This window comes from Scyliorhinus canicula, chromosome 4 (assembly GCF_902713615.1).
Source record: "Scyliorhinus canicula chromosome 4, sScyCan1.1, whole genome shotgun sequence".
Taxonomy (NCBI): Eukaryota; Metazoa; Chordata; class Chondrichthyes; order Carcharhiniformes; family Scyliorhinidae; genus Scyliorhinus; species Scyliorhinus canicula.
The window spans coordinates 125,018,459-125,034,581 of NC_052149.1; the positions used below are offsets into that span (position 1 = coordinate 125,018,459).

General features: G+C 45.4%; 1 protein-coding gene across 5 annotated transcripts in view; it reads left to right on the forward strand.

Moving 5' to 3' along the window:
• Window positions 1–16,123, forward strand: part of cep350 (centrosomal protein 350) — a 248,859-nt gene that overhangs the window by 86,751 nt on the left and 145,985 nt on the right. For all 5 annotated transcript variants that reach the window (XM_038795159.1, XM_038795161.1, XM_038795162.1 and 2 more), the window contains exons 9-11: window positions 492–632; window positions 3,635–4,257; window positions 6,218–6,339. In XM_038795159.1, coding sequence (XP_038651087.1) covers window positions 492–632; window positions 3,635–4,257; window positions 6,218–6,339 — 886 coding nt within the window. The remainder of the gene's footprint in view (window positions 1–491; window positions 633–3,634; window positions 4,258–6,217; window positions 6,340–16,123) is intronic.

Sequence of the window (16,123 nt, forward strand, 5' to 3'; positions counted from 1 at the left end):
CAGCCTCCCCGAACAGGCGCCGGAATGTGGCGACTAGGGGCTTTTCACAATAACTTCATTTGAAGCCTACTCGTGACTAAGTGATTTTCATTTTTTCATTTTCAAAATCTCCAGGAGGTTTGTCAAACATGTTTTCCCGTTCATAAATCCATGTTGACCGTGTCTAATTCTGTTGCTATTTTTGAAATGTCCTGTTATCGCTTACTTTATAATAGACTCTACAGATTCCAAATATTAACTTTCTTTCCCTCTTTACAGATGCTGCCAGACATGCTGAATTTTTCTAGCTTTTTCTATTTTATTGATGAAAAATTGCAATCTTTCACCAAATTGTAGAATTGGGTTTTGATCATTTGTGTACTACGCTAAGATAATAAACTTTGATGAAGACTTTTGCTGAAGGAACAGTTTGTGATCGCCAACTTATTGCTAACTCATTTAAATTCAGGCATCTCAGGACTTCAATTTGTTGACACTGTTCTCTTTTTTAGGTGCCCATATTATCAACACAGCCTCCTGGCGTGAAGGTCAGAAGCTGGTGAAGATGGTTTTGGGACCTGCTCCGAAGCTGGTGATGGAGAACGAGATGGCTCCCAGTCCAAGAGCTGGAAGAGAGAGGAATGCCAGGCCAAGTAAGTAGCTGATCAGTGCTTGAAGCCTCTGTCTCAGCTGATGTTCTTGAATTTGTTGACCTATGCCTATAAATGGAGTTGGATCTGCTCACGTTATTTACCTGAGCGGGCACTAACCTGTGCGCACTAGATGGTGTGATTAGCCTTGTCGATAGTGCATAAACCTGCATGTGCTGCAGATACCTAAAGAGAAAATGCTGGAAAATCTCAGTAGGTCTGGCAGCATTTGTAGCAGAGAAAAGAGCTTGTGTTTGGAGTCCAGATGACTCTTTGTCAAAGCCCTGCAGATAATCTTGTTTAGCTGTGTTTTGGTTTTAGGAGTGAGACTCCTATAAAATGCGTTTAAACCAAAATGAATAACATATTTGGTCTCGGACATTGTTTACTACTACCTGTCCTCCAGTTTGCATTGTTCATGAGTGTGGTTCTTCAGTTTCTTTGTGTAACATTCAATTCTTTCCATTCTCTCTTCCCCGCCCCGCCCTCAACAAATGCAATGCATAAGATGTTAGAAATAGCCTATATGTGATCATTTAAAGACTTGCCTTAAGTGTCAAGGCTTTAACTATCTGCCACTACAAACATGGAATTCCATAAATTGCAAAGATCTAGATTAGTGCAACATCGAAGAGGTTGTATTGATATTTGAGAAGTGAGTCGTTTGTTCAGGCTTTAGGAAAGGAACAAGGGCATGAATCTCAAGGAAGCTCATCCTGTTTCTAATACAACCCAGTAACCTGGTGCCTTACTGTAAAGTCTGACTGGAAGTGCATCTAATAACCTCTTGAACGCATCGGTGAGCTTCTGTCATTACTTACTTCACTAGCTTGAAAACAAGTTTCACCTGACTTTTCTTATTCTTCACTGTCAGCCATGTCTCCTGATATTTGAATACTTCACAATGAACAGTATCTTTGGGTCAGCTTTAACAAGGGAGTTGGAGCTAGTTGATGTACTCCTCTTTAAGCCCAAAGATGAAGGATGCTAACATTCAAATTAGGAACAAGATTGTGGCCTGAATTCCACTTTCCTGCCCAGCCCCTATTCACTTTGACTCCCTCGTTTGTCAAGAATCTGTCTATCCTTACCTTAAAAATGGTCAATGATCTTGCCTCCCCTGCTCTCTGAGGAAGAGAGTTCCACAGACTAACAACTCTCAGAAATGTTTTTTCCTCATCTCCGTCTTAAATGGGAAACCCCCTTATTTTTAAGCTGTGTCCCCTAGTTCCAGTCTCTCCCACAGGGGGAAACATCCATTCAGCATACACAGTCCCCTCAGGATCTTACAATTTCAATAAGGTTGCGCCTCATTCTTTTAAACTCCAGTGGATACAGGCCCAACCTTTCTTCATAAGCTGTCATCTCCAATCTAGGGATCAGTCGAAAGAACCTTCTCTGAACTGTTTCTAATGCAATTATCTTTTTACTCGAATAAGGAGACAAAACTGTACGGTAGTTTAGCTGTGGTCTCGCCAATGTCCTGTAAAATAAATTAAGTAAAGTCACCATAGTCCCAGATGGCCATAGGCCGCTTTCTCCTTTTGAGGGGGGAACTGACTGGTGGTGATTTAACCTGAGGATCACCACACCTCGGGGAAGGTTGAGAAGGTGGGGCCTTCATAAATAACCTCAGCCAGTATGGGAATTGAAGCCACACTGTTGGCCTTGATCTGCATCACTCAGCAAACTGAGTATAGAGTTCTGCTTGTTGGCAGTTCTGTGCGTTCTTCTGCAACGCAGCAGGCTGAAATTTGATACTCCCAATTGGCTCCTATTTTCCTCATTTTGTTACCTAATTTTTATTTCTAAAGCAGCCTTAAGTCACTAGCTCTCTGCTGAGAAATGACTTTCACAGCTGATCCTGCTCGCTCAGGTTGAGTACGTTGCTTCTCTGTACCTGAACTCTCATCAACTTGTCTGCAAAGTATTTAAGCATCCATTGGTGCAAGGGCAAGCCTAAGTAATGGCAGATGGTTTAGATGTCCTTTGTGCAAGATTATGACCAGATGATAACTACTCCTTTAAGTTGCTCTTATCTGAAAACAGGATGATTAGATTTCGACCAGCAGTCCAATTAAGATGAATTATAAAGGAATGATGAGTCTTGGAAGTCGATAGGCAAGGGTTCATTTTAAAATGCTGAGGTACGAATTAAGCCATGTTGACTTCCTGCTTAACCCTCCCACCCTGGATTTACAATGCCATGAAATGGAGTGTCCCAGTGCACACGGCTGCAGCAACTCTAGTGGAAGTGTGTCAGGCTCCTGACCTCCAGTAAATCTCACTACCCACTGGTGATCTTGAACTTTAACGAGTAACATGTCCATGTTGTCTGCCTCATTTTATTTCCCCAGTCAATCTTGGTCTGTTATTGAGTGTCTCTGTTATTTTCATTACAAGCTCTGTGAATGACTCCCCAAATGTAATGTCACCGAGCAGCCAGGCAGGAGTTATAACCATGCGTTGTCCTCCTGCCTGCAGCAAAATTACTTGGGTGGTTGTTTTACTATAATAGGAGAATGCTTTAAATTGAAAGAATTCTCCATAGTCTGTCCAGGTATTAATTGTATGATATTGTCACAATTTAATTTATTAAGGAGCAAAGTGATGGTATGTATTGAATGGCAGGGCCATTTTGTATTGGCAATAGGCCTTGTATTTTGCTTCAATGTGGTCTCAGCACTGCGGCTGGTTCTCATTGACATAGACTTTCATTTTTAAGTAGCTTTGTACCAAATGTACCAAGGCTGTAATTGAATTTCATATCAGTCATTTTTCCTCCGCTCCTTAGCTCAGATATTCAAACCTCTCAATGATATTATGGCTTTATTGTTGCCAACCAGACCTAATTTTGTAGTTCTTTGGTTGCCTTACATATTGTGATAAAAACCTCATGCATGTGATGCAGAGGATTAATAATGTGAGCAATGTAAATCTGTCCATCTCATTAAAGTCCATCTGTCTTCTCTCCTTAAAGGATTTTCTTTATGCCTTTTTTACAGGACATACCACAAGGGTAGACTCTGACAGCAGGATCGAAGCATCCAGAAAGCTGAGGCCCAAAAGTTCTGAGCGGCGGAGAGCTGAGCAGCAACCAGAGACTGACCGGAGAAAGGAAGAAGAGCAAAATGAGCTGGATTTGCTGAATACGCATGTGCTGCCGGTGGAGGTACGAGGGATCCTTGATGATCTTCAGCTCAAGGCATCCATTCAAGATCCAGAAGAAAAGGTGGGTTTGGAAGATGGTAAGAAGCTGGCGGGAGGCAAGGCCTCAAGAAGTGTGAGTCCAGTTAAAAGGAAACAGGAGAAACCTAACCTGAGCACAGAAATGCAGCTGAAACGGTTGCGGCACTATGATGCCGAGGAGGTGCGCCAATACATTGCTCGGCAGCAGGTGGAGAGGAAGAAGAGGCAGACGGAGGAGAAGAAAGCCCAGAAGGAAGCCATGGAACAAAAGAACAAACGCTTGCAGGAGCTCTACAGGAAGCAAAAAGAAGCCTTCTCAAAGTCCAGGCCGGAAGCAGTGTGCCAGAAACGTTTACAAGAGACATTCTTGAAATATGTGCCAGAGCCATCAAAGATCGATGAACCGTCTCACCAGCAGGCAGCCCTGGAGGAGAAACAGGTGATCATTCTCTTTGTGTAGCACTGCGCTGTTGTATATTCTAATTCCGAATCCCCCTAAATTCAGCTGGCACTTATGAGTGGGAGAGCTTGCACAGGAATGCAGGAGGGAGAGCAGAGCCCTGGAGGATTCCTGCACTGGTTGAAAGTGGGAGGAGGCAATACAGATAGTGATTTGAAAGGATGTGTCAGAACAGTGAACTAAATTGGAATGTAATGTAGCAAGATATAAGAGTACGCAGTGTCAGATCCTGTCAAAAGCTTTGGTTAAGTGCAAGTTTAATGCATCTTTATTAAATTTGATGCCGTCAGGCAGCAGGTGTAAGGTGTTGTTTAACCAGCTGTGTTGCCGCTGAAGGTGTAGATCCTGGTGGCAGAAATTTGTATTTATATGGAAGCTTTAATGTAGTAAACCTCCCCAGGACTTCCTACAAGATTAAGCAGACAAAAATTGACACAGACCTAAAGAAGAAGATATTAAAACAGTTAACTGAAACTCGGTCAATGAAATGGGTATTAAGAGGTTTCCTAAAGCAGCAGATTATTCTGGAAAAAAAACTCCAGAACAGAGAAGTCAAGGATATAGCTAGAGTTAAGAATGCCATTTGTGACTCTGATTAGGGTAGTTTCAATGCTGTGGCAGGATGGAAGCCTGATTGGAGAGGTTCATAGAATTTACAGTGCTGAAGGAGGCCGTTCAGCCCATCAAGTCTGCACTGGCCCTTGGGAAGAGCACCCTACCCAAACTCACCTCCACCCTATCCTCGCAACCCCACTTAACCTTTTTGGCCACGAAGGGCAATGTAGCATAGCCAATCCACCCAACCTGCACATCTTTGGACTGTGGGAGGAAACCGGAGCACCCGGAGGAAACCCACGTAGACACGGGGAGAACGCGCAGACTCCGCACAGATAGTGACCCAGCAGGGAATCGAACCTGGGACCCTGGAGCTGTGAAGCAACTGTACTAACCACTATGCTACCGTGCTGTCCGTAAATCTTAACACAGAGAATCTCCAGCCCGATCACATGCACACAAAGAATGCCAGCTTGGCACTTTGGCAACCCTGCCAACAAGCAATGCCACCTGGGCAGTGCCAGGTTGACACCCAAGTGACACTGCCAGGGTCCAAGGCTGGCACTGCCAAGGTGCCCAAGTGGCAACACCAGCACCAGGGCACCATCCTGCCCAAAGGACATGCAGCTAGGGTCCTCCGATACCCTGAGAGACCCCCATGAGTGCCGCTCTGTCTGGTCCACATTTGTGGAGACCAGTGCTGAACAGCATCCACCTAAGGTCTCTGAGGTTCATACATTATAGAGCTGCAGGAAGGATGGGCATGGATTTAGGAGGCAACTACATGTCCAAGAATGTTGTGCAGAAAGGGAAATTGTGGATGGAGCAGAGATGGAAACTGAATGTCACCGAGGAATGGGAATAGAGTGGTGAGCTTTTTAGTTTGGTTTGCCTTGATAGAACAGAAGATGAGTTCAGAGAAGGCATGAAGGAATATAGGAGAGAAACATGAGCCAGGCCCAGGGCAGGGAGAGCCTTGGGAACATTTGACATGGTGGCAAAGCCAAGGATTACTGAGGAAGGGAGCCTGTGTAGTAGTACCAGATACAGCTGAATGAATGATCTCAATCTTGGTGACAAAGGAACACTCCTTGTATTTGTTATTGGATTTGAAGGGAGACTCTTGGTAGTGAACAAAAAACCAGGGTTATCTTTACATTTCTAGATTAGTGAGCAGCTTTGTTGGATGAAAGTAGGGTCCAATTGTGTTTCATGTGGTCCAGTCAGACCTGGCAATGAATGGCTGAACTGCTTGCCTGCAAGTTACACTCAAATCTTCGTGGCATGCTGCATCACATGATGTTACAAGGTAGCCTTTGACAGTGGTTTGTTTACATTCTGTTTAGCTCTTTCTAATAAAATATTTTCTCGTGACTTTAACCAGCCGAAGACTGTCTACCAACCTTCAGGGGAATCTGACAAAGAAAACAAAGGTCAGGAGCGGCCCCTTAGTGCCTCATCGAGTAGCGACATGTCACTCTCTGAGCCTTCTCATCCTACAGGCAGGTAAGGAGATGCATTTAATTATCTGAGTGTATTTCAACCCAAATGCATTCCTTGGAGCTGAACTCCCCACAGTGTCCTTTCAAATAGAAATAACCTATGAATCCAATCAAAAACTTAAAGTTAGTGTGAAGTCAAAAGTCAAAAGTATGTACGATCCAGGAATGTATTGAAAACAAATCAAAATGATAAGAATCCAGTTGCTTCCTGAGGATTCTTAATGTATTCAATTTTTCACTCCTGCATTATTCCTTCTAAGCAAGCCACATACCTATTTAGTTTCTTTCTAACCAATTTAAATTCATGGTCATTTCCTGCTGGCCTAACATCTTGAGTTTACCATAACTGTATGATTTCACAAAATAATGTTATCTGGTTTTGGACCCTACTTCCTCTTAGAGTAGCTGCCGGTTTATTGCATGAGCCCAGTAGCCTGACCTCAATAGCTTTTCCCAGCAGTTTACTCTAACTGTTGACCAGCTTGTGCGTAAATAAGCACCATCTCGAGAATTGTCCCTGCTCTTGCGTCCTCTTGTCCTGCTGTCCCGGGGTATCAGAGTATTTTAGATTTACTTGTGTGTGAACTCCCTTCTGTGAGGGCTGTCTTTGAGGCTGAAGAACCCTAGCTTGAATCATTCCTCGCAATGTTTAGTTTGCCCTGAATGACTTTTTTGGTACTGCCTTAGGCTGTGGTGAGCATATCTCTGCCTCAGGTATTATTTTCAGAACTCAGTCAAAATGACCCTCCCTGCTTCATGTATGTCCTGTCTTTGTCCCATACTTACTCACAGGTAAGCATCTTTTCACTTGGGATTATTCAACTTACTTTTCTAAAAGACTACATCCACCCATTGTACTGGTTTGAGTGGTACATTATTAAAGCCTCAGCAGAACCCCGCTGACGTTCTCTCTGCTTTTATATTTGCTTCTCCAAATTATCTTGAGTTTTAAAATGATTTGTGTCTTGTTAATTCTGTTCCACTTACTGTAGTGCCCGGTACTCGTTCTTCTTTCTGCTGCGTGATGCTTTGTTTGTTATGCAGGGGAACTTTATTTTGCATCTTTGTAATTAGTTTTTTGGCGAAATATTGTGCAAGAATTATTTGGCAACAATTTACAATTTAAAAAAATTATTAGGGTATTTTCAATTTATATAATAGTATCAATAACAGCGACATAAACTTGGTACAATAAACAGTTCCACCCCCATCACAATCTTCACACACCCCAACCATAAAAGAACAGTCTGTACCCCCCCCCAACCCTCTAAGCTTCGAGCATGCCCAAAACATGTGGATATGATTTGCCTCGCACCTGTCCTCTACCCCAAAAACCTGCTTATCCGGGCCACCGTCATGTGTGCCCGATGGACTACCTTGAACTGTATCAGGCTAAGCCTGGCAGATGATGAGGAGGTGTTAACCCTGCTTAGGGCATCCGCCCACAGACCTGCCTCTATCTCTCCCCCTAGGTCGTCTTCCCACTTGCACTTAAGCTGCTCTGCCGGAGTTTGCTCTGATTCCAAACGTTCCTGGCAGATATCTGATACCTTCCCCTCTCCAACCCATGTACTGGAGACCACTCTGTCCTCTATCCTCTGTGGCGGCAACAGCGGGAAGGCCGTGACCTGCCTTCTCAAGAAGTCACATACTCGCAGATACCTAAACCCAATTCAAATTGGCAATTCAAATTTATCCTCCAAGGCTTTCAAGCTGGGGAAGCTCCTGTCTATGAATAGATCCCCCATCCTCCTAATTCCTGCCCTTTGCCATCTCCGGAACCCACTATCCAGCATACCCGGTACAACCCGATGGTTATTATAAATCAGAGTCCAAACCGATGCTCCCTCCACTCTCTTAAATCTCCTCTACTGCCTCCAGATTCTCAGAGTCGCCACCACTACTGGACTTGTGGAGGATCGGGCCGGCGAGAATGGAAGAGGTGCCGTTATCAGTACTCCCAAACTGGTGTCTTTGCATGGTGCCTCCTCCATTCGCTCCCACACCGGCCTCTCCCCCACTAACCACTTACTACCCCCCCCCGCGCTTTAACAACACTTTCTTCACTCGCGAGGTTTTACCCGCCCACACACAGCCCGAAATAACCTTATTCATCCGTTTAAAAAAGGTCCTTGGATGAAGATGGGGAGGCACTGAAACTTCGCCCATCCCCTCCAATGGGTCTGAAATATACAGGAGCAGGTCATCTGTGTGAAGCGAGACCCGGTGTTCCCTTCTCTCTCCCCCCCCACCCCGACCAGCCATTTCTTGTTTTTAGAGGCTCTTAACACCATGGCCAGTGGCTCTATGGCCAGAGCAAACAAAAGCGGGGAGAGGGGACACCCTTGTCTCATCCCTTGGTGTAGTTTAAAATACCCCGACCTTAACCAGTTCGTACGCATACTCGATACTGGTGCCTGATAGAGCAACTGCACCCAGTCAATGAAGCCCTTACCAAGCCCAAGCCTTCCCAGCATCTCCCACAGGTAGTCCCACCACACCCGATCAAAAGCCTTCTCCACATCCATCGCGTCCACTGCCTCCATCTCCCCTCGTTCTGAGGCCATCATAATAACATTTAAAAGCTTTTGAACATTGGCTGTGAGTTGCCTGCCCTTTACAAATCCCGTTTGGTCTTCCCCTATCACACCTGGGACACAATCCTCAATCCTTGTGGCCAATATCTTAGCCAGCAGTTTGGCGTCCACATTCAGTAGAGAAATTGGCCTGTGTGACCCGCTTTGCTCCGGATCCTTCTCCCGTTTCAGGATCAATGAAATCGAGGCCTGCGACGTTGTTGGGGGGAGGACTCCCTTCTCTCTTGCTTCATTAAATGTCCTCACCTGCAGTGGGCTGAATATCTCAGAAAACTTCTTATAGAATTCCACCGGATAGCCGTCCGGCCCTGGGGCCTTGCCCGACTGCATCATACCAACACACTCCCCAACCTTCTGCAATCCTACTGGCTCCTCCAATGCCTGCCCATCCCCTCTGGCAACACCAACCATATCTGCCTCCTCCTCCCTAGGACCGGCTCTATAACTCTCGATAAATGGCCTCAAACATTTCATTTATTTTCTCTGGCCCCGTCATCACTTCCCCCCGCTGCCCTCACCTGCACAATTTTCCCTTGCCGCTGCCTGCCGACGCAACTGATGGGTAAGCAGGCGACTTGCTTTTTCACCGCACTCATAATGCACCCTCTATACCTGGCGTAGCTGACCCACCACCTTCCCTGTTGTCAACAGATCAAACTGCCCCTGCAGCTTCTTCCTTTCTGCCAGCAACTCCCTCGTCGGGGCCACCAACTCCCTCGTCGGGGCCACCGAGTACCTCTGATCCACATCTACAATACCTCCCAGCAACCTCTGTCTCTCCTCCCTCTCAACCCTATCAATGTAGGCCTGAAACCAAAATAATTTCCACCCGAATGACTTTAGTGCCTCCCAGAATGTAGCTGCAGAGACTTCCCCGTTTTGATTGATCACAACGTAGTTTTTAATCGCCAGTGTCACCTTATCACAGAACTCATTATCCACCATAAGCGCCGAATCTAACGTGCACCCGGTCTCTGGACATAGTCCTAACATCCAAATAGTGTGGCGTGTGGTTCGAGATCACGATTCCTGCATATTCCGCCCCCCACAAACCCTCATCAAAACCCACAACAAGAAAATCGATATGAGAGTATACCCGGTGGACATGGGAGAAGAAGGAATATTCCCAATCCCCCTAGGCTCCTGTACACAATTTTTTTTTTTTTAATAAACAATTTTATTGAGGTAGTTTTTGGCTTTATAAACAGTTACAGACATCAACAGAAAGAAAGCAAAAATGTGCAAACATCCACGTACTTTCAATACTTCCATCGTAACATACTGCACAAGCCTGCTCCTCTCCCACCGGTACTACCCGCCATATTTTCCCTCCTACTCTACTCTACCCCCCCCCCCCCCCCCCCCCGCCCCCCCCCCCCCCCCCCAAACCCCCTGCTGACGCTCACTCTCCCGCAAAGAAGTCAATAAATGGTTGCCACCTCCGGGTGAACCCCTGCACAGATCCCCTCAAGGCGAACTTAATTTTTTCCATACCCAGGAAACTCGACATGTCCGCACGCCACCCCTCAGTCTTCGGGGGCTTTGAGTCCCTCCACGCCAATAGTATTCGTCGCCGGGCTATCAGGGAAGCAAAGGCCAAAACATCGGCCTCTTTCTCCCCCTGGACTCCCGGGTCTTCCGAAACCCCAAAAATTGCCACCCCTGGGCTCATCACCACCCTTGTTTTTAGCACCTGGGACATGACCCCCGCAAATCCCTCCTAGTACCCCCTCAGCTTAGGGCATGCCCAAAACATGTGCTCCTGTACACAATTAAAGTCTGCCCATGATCAATTGGTGAGAATCCAAATTCAGGATTGACCCTAACAACTTCTTCATAAAGTTCCCGTCGTCCCAATTGGGCGCATATACATTCACCAATGCCACCAGTGACCCGCTAATACCCTGCTCGCTATCACAAACCTACCCCTGGTCCGCACCTACTTGGCTCTGCAAACACTGTCTTCTTGCTAAACAAAATCACGACCCCCCCTCGACTTTGAATCAAACCCAGAGTGGAATGTTTGCCACACCCAACCATTCCTTATCCTCATCTCATCCATCACCTGTAAATGTGCCTTCTGCCGGAAAATCACCTCTGCCTTCAAGGACTTTAGGTGTGCAAACACCTGGGACTGTTTAATTGAACCATTTAGCCCACGCAAATTCCATGGAACCCTCACTGGGGGTTTCTGCCCCCCGCCCCAACTATGACCCGTCATCATCACCCAGTCCGGACTCTGACCAAACCTCCATCCCCTCACTAAACTGGGCTCACCCAAGATGACCACCCCCTCTGTCCTCGCCCAAACTCAACCAACATACCAACTGCATTATCGACCCCTTCCTACCCCGACCTCTGCATGGGAATCATTCAGCTGGGGATAATTGTTCTCTAGTGCTGATTGGGCTGTGAGTTAAGCAGTACTAGTACAGCAGATCAGCTGCTATAGCCGCTGGCAGAAAGGAGTGAGGACCCTGAGATGTGTAACCGGGTCCTGTGTAAATACTGCTGTTAAGGCTGAATAAATGTCTTTCTCATGAACTTTTCGAAGTCCACTTTGCCATTTACTTGGCTTGCTCAGCCTTCCCCCAACTTATGCTCGACAACAAAGTCATTCACCTCCTCCAGCGTCAAAAAATAATATTCCTGGTCCTCAAAAGTTACCCCAAAGCTTGGCCGGGTACAGCACTCGGCACCGACAAAGCGCTGCCTCAGCCTTATTAACCTCTTGGCCAGGTTGGCACCAATGTCCGGGCAGATCGAATCAGATTGCCTTCCAGCTACAGTCCCGACTTGTCTTGGCCCATCTCAAGATCTTTTCTTTGTCCTGAAACTTGTGCATATGCACAATCACCTTCCGCGGTGGCTCCCCAGCCCTCGGCTTCAGTCTCAAGGACCTGTGGGCACCGTCCACCTCCGGGGAGGACAAAGGAAATGCTATAAAGACACTTTGAAGCTCTTCTTGAAGTGTGGAACCATAGACATTAATGTCTGGGAGGAAATTGTTACCAGTCGTTCACAATGGTGACAACTTGTTCATCAAACTGCATCACACTTTGAGTGTGCACCGACCCGCCCAAGCCCTCACTTCCACCCTATCCCCGTAACCCAATAACCCCATCTATCCTTTTTGGACACTAAGGGCAATTTATCGTGGCCAATCCACCTAACCTGCATGTCTTTGGACTGTCGGAGGAAACCGGAGCACCCGGAGGAAACCCACGCAGACACAGGGAGAACGTGCAGACTCCGCACAGACAGTGACCCAGCAGGGAATCAAACCTGGGACCCTGGCGCTGTGAAGCAGTTGTGCTAACCACTATGCTACCGTGCTGCCCACAGCCTTGTGGGACATTCTGTCCCAAAGATCCGAGTGTCAAGGAATTTGCAATCGTAAGTAGATGCTTTCCTCAAATTGAGAGACAGCCAACAGCAGGGTTCCTTAGATAAGGATCAGAGTCAGGAATCCTGACTAGTTTACTTTTTGCTCATAACCCAGGACTGTTCAACTACTGTCCTGCCTACAATATTCAACCGTTGGACTTCACTTACTAAGCTGTCTGGTTGCTAGACTTTGTGTATTAGTCACACCATTACACGACTTCTCCATCATGGCTTTGAAGAAACTGCCAATGTTGGACAATACATAGAACCATAAAGGACCTTTTCTCTTTCAACAAGTCGCTCTGCAGCTGTATTTACTGGTGAGAGTTCAAAGTAGAATGCTTGGCTTTACTTCAATTTAATGTTTACTGTTAAAAATAGAGATGGAAGGAAAAGGACAAATTTGAAATAGTTTCTTGTTAAAAAGCTTCAGATATTTTGGTATCTAATTTTCTGGCTGCCTGTTGTAGGAAGCTCAGACTGCAAAGTGAAAACAAAAATCTGACCTAAGCGTGGCCACTGTGTTTAAACACTACTATCATAAGCGTAGAATGCTATAATTATACCCAGAGCATGAATAAATACCCAAAATAGAAGTCCGTTGATGCGACTGCGTGGAGTTTGTTGAGTAATGTTATCAGTTTGCCGATATGAATCCGCATACTAACTTCCTGCTTTGGGTGTTAAACATCAAGACCAGAGTTAAGCATGGCAGCTTTCAGTGTAGAGGAGAATCCGGTTCTAGAACTCTGCATATATTCCTTTATATTTGTCGGCTCTTGTACCCCTGTCCTGGTTGTCATCTTAATGCTTGGGCTGATAGTTGTCATCTTCATACTTGTGCTGACAAGCCTGTGTCTGACTTGTTATTTATCCATTATTATCTCCTTGCTCTGTCTTCCACCCTGCCTCATCTCATTTGCTACTGAAGCCCTTATCCATGCCTTTGCCACTCTAGAGTTGACTATTGCAAGTCTCCCCTGGCCACCCTCCCATTTTGCACCCTTCATGCTCTTGAACTCATCCAAAACTCTGCTGCTTGAATGGAGACTTGCACCAAGACCCTTTCGCTCATTAGTTCTGTGCTTATTAACTCACATTGGCTTCTTTTCTAGCATTTTAAGATTCTCACCCTTGTTTTCAAATTGCTCCATGGCTTCATCCTCCTCACATCTGTAACTTCCTCCAGCTTTACAACCATCCTGGTTTAACACAGTGGGCTAAACAGCTGGCTTGTAATGCAAAACAAGGCCAGCAGCATGGGTTCAATTCCTGTCCCGGCCTCCCTGAACAGGCGCCGGAATGTGGCTATTAGGTGCTTTTCACAGTAACTTCATTGAAGCCTACTTATGATAATAAGCTATTATTATTATTATTATTGTCCAAGATCTCTGTTACTCCAGGTTTGGCCCCTTGCACGTTCTCGATTTGAATTGCTCAACTATTTGTGATTGAGTCTTCTGCCAAGGTCCTAAGCTCTGGAATCCCCTCTTTAAACCTCTCTACCTCTTCAAAGCTTTTGGCTACCTGCCATGATATTTCCTTGTGTACCTCAGTGTCACAATTTGTTTCTATGAAGCAACTTTGGATTCTTTACTCCATTTAAACTATACAAAAATACAAGTTTATATTGTTCTGGCCTTACTTCATTCTAGTTGGTTTGGGAAATGTTGATTTGCTGACTATCTAACTCAGTGACTGAGTTGGGGAATGCAACTCTTTTCAAAACCTATGTATTTTAAAGCTCCCACGAATGGGGTTTTTGATTTGTTTTGGAACTGCATGCACAGTTCATTTTGATGTGTCACTAGGAAGCGTTACTGAACGTTTTAGGAAGTTACTCCCCATTGCTTTTATATTGTGCAACATGTGGGCAACATAGCAGGCTTTACAATAGCATACATAGTTACAAGCTATCTCTACCAAATACTCCTATGACTCGGCTCCCAATCACAGCACCGATCTTGAGACGTGACAAACAAATGGCTGTTCTTGATAAATGCAGTAAGACGTGTTTCAGTTTTCAGTATCTCCAGATTGTGTATGATTCTGTTTTTAAATGTCACTTTCATTGTGCCCTGAACATTTAGTCATGATGATCACATGAGAGCTTCCAAACTCCACTCCTAAAAACATGCTTTGAAATCTTCCCTCATAATAATGCTTTCCCCTCGCGGTTTACATTCCAAAATCCAGACCAGGTTTGCCAAATGGCACTTTTAAACAAAGCTTCTGTTCCACTTTTAACAGCGAATCCAGTCCAGAATTTCACACCAACCCCATTAGGTTTGCTTTGTCTTAACTGCTTTTACACAAACTTCAAAATCTAGCCAGTGATTTTGATGGCTTTTTCAAATTGAGTTGCACAGGCTGCAGTCAAATCACTCCGATACCTTTCTGGCGTCTCCGCCTTCTTCTCAGCTTGATCTATTTTTACTGAACAGTGCACTGCGTTGAGTTTGCACCTTCTACCCGTATCTGTGTGGGTTTCCTCCGGGTGCTCTGTTATTTTATCACAGTCCAATGATGTGCAGTTTAGATGGATTGGCCATGCTAAAATTGCCACATGGTGTCCAAAGATGTGAAGGTCAGGTGGGGTTGCAGGGATAGGGTGGAGGAGGGGCCTAGGTAGAGTGCTCTTTCAGAAGGTGTGTGCAGACCCGTTGGGCCTAATGGCTGCCTCCTGCACTATAGGGATTCTATGGATTATGTACCTTTAACCTCTGACTTCTTGGAAACTTCTCTTTGTTTCTCTAGTTTCCTTAACTAGCTGCTCTTCAAATCTCTGCACTTGTTTTCTGAACCATAACTCAGGGTATGGATTTTCTTCTAGCAAAGTGGAGTAAGGTGTTCCCCTCTAGCCTTCTAAACCAACTGCTTCTAACTGAGCTGGAAGCTAAGTTCTCTCTCACTACCTATCTTATACTGCCATCAAATTAGCTTAAAACTTAAAAGTTTCACAACCTTACAAGACCCCAAGCCACAGCCATATGGGTATGCCTTTTATTTAGTCCTCACGCTGTAGCACAATAGAAACAACTGTTGGAACTTAGCCAACCTTCACACATAGAAGCACCGTCGTCCAACATGAATCGAACAACAGGTTTTACCTTTCTAGGCACACAAACATTAAATTCAATACTTGTAAAACTATAGCTTATTTCTAATGTTTATCAAAACAAATCCCTCAAAACTACCTTTGTTTTCCGAGCAGACTGGAGATTTGCACATTTTCAGACGTTTACTCTGCAGTCTTTGGGGAAAATAATTAGCATTCATTGACCCATACTCCCTTAAACATTTGCCCCTAGAGTTATGATAGATAGAGAAATACAGCACAGAACAGGCCCTTCGGCCCACGATGTTGCGCCGAACTTTTGTCCTAGGTTAATCATAGAATTTTGGACAATTTTTCATGGCCAATCCACCCAACCTGCACATCTTTGGACTGTGGGAGGAAACCGGAGTACCCGGAGGAAACCCACGCAGTCACGGGGAGGATGTGCAGACTCCACACAGACAGTGACCCAAGTCGAAATCGAACTTGGGACCCTGGAGCTGTGAAGCAATTGTGCTTTCCACAATGCTACCGTGCTGCCCTTAAGAAGTTAACCTACACTCCATTATTCTACCCTAATCCAAGTACCTATCCAATAGCCGCTTGAAGGTCCCTAACTTTTCCTACTCAACTACTACCACAGGCAGTGCATTCCATGCCCCCACTACTCTCTGGGTAAAGAACCTACCTCTGACATCCCCTCTATATCTTCCACCATTTATCTTAAATTTATGTCCCCTTGTAAT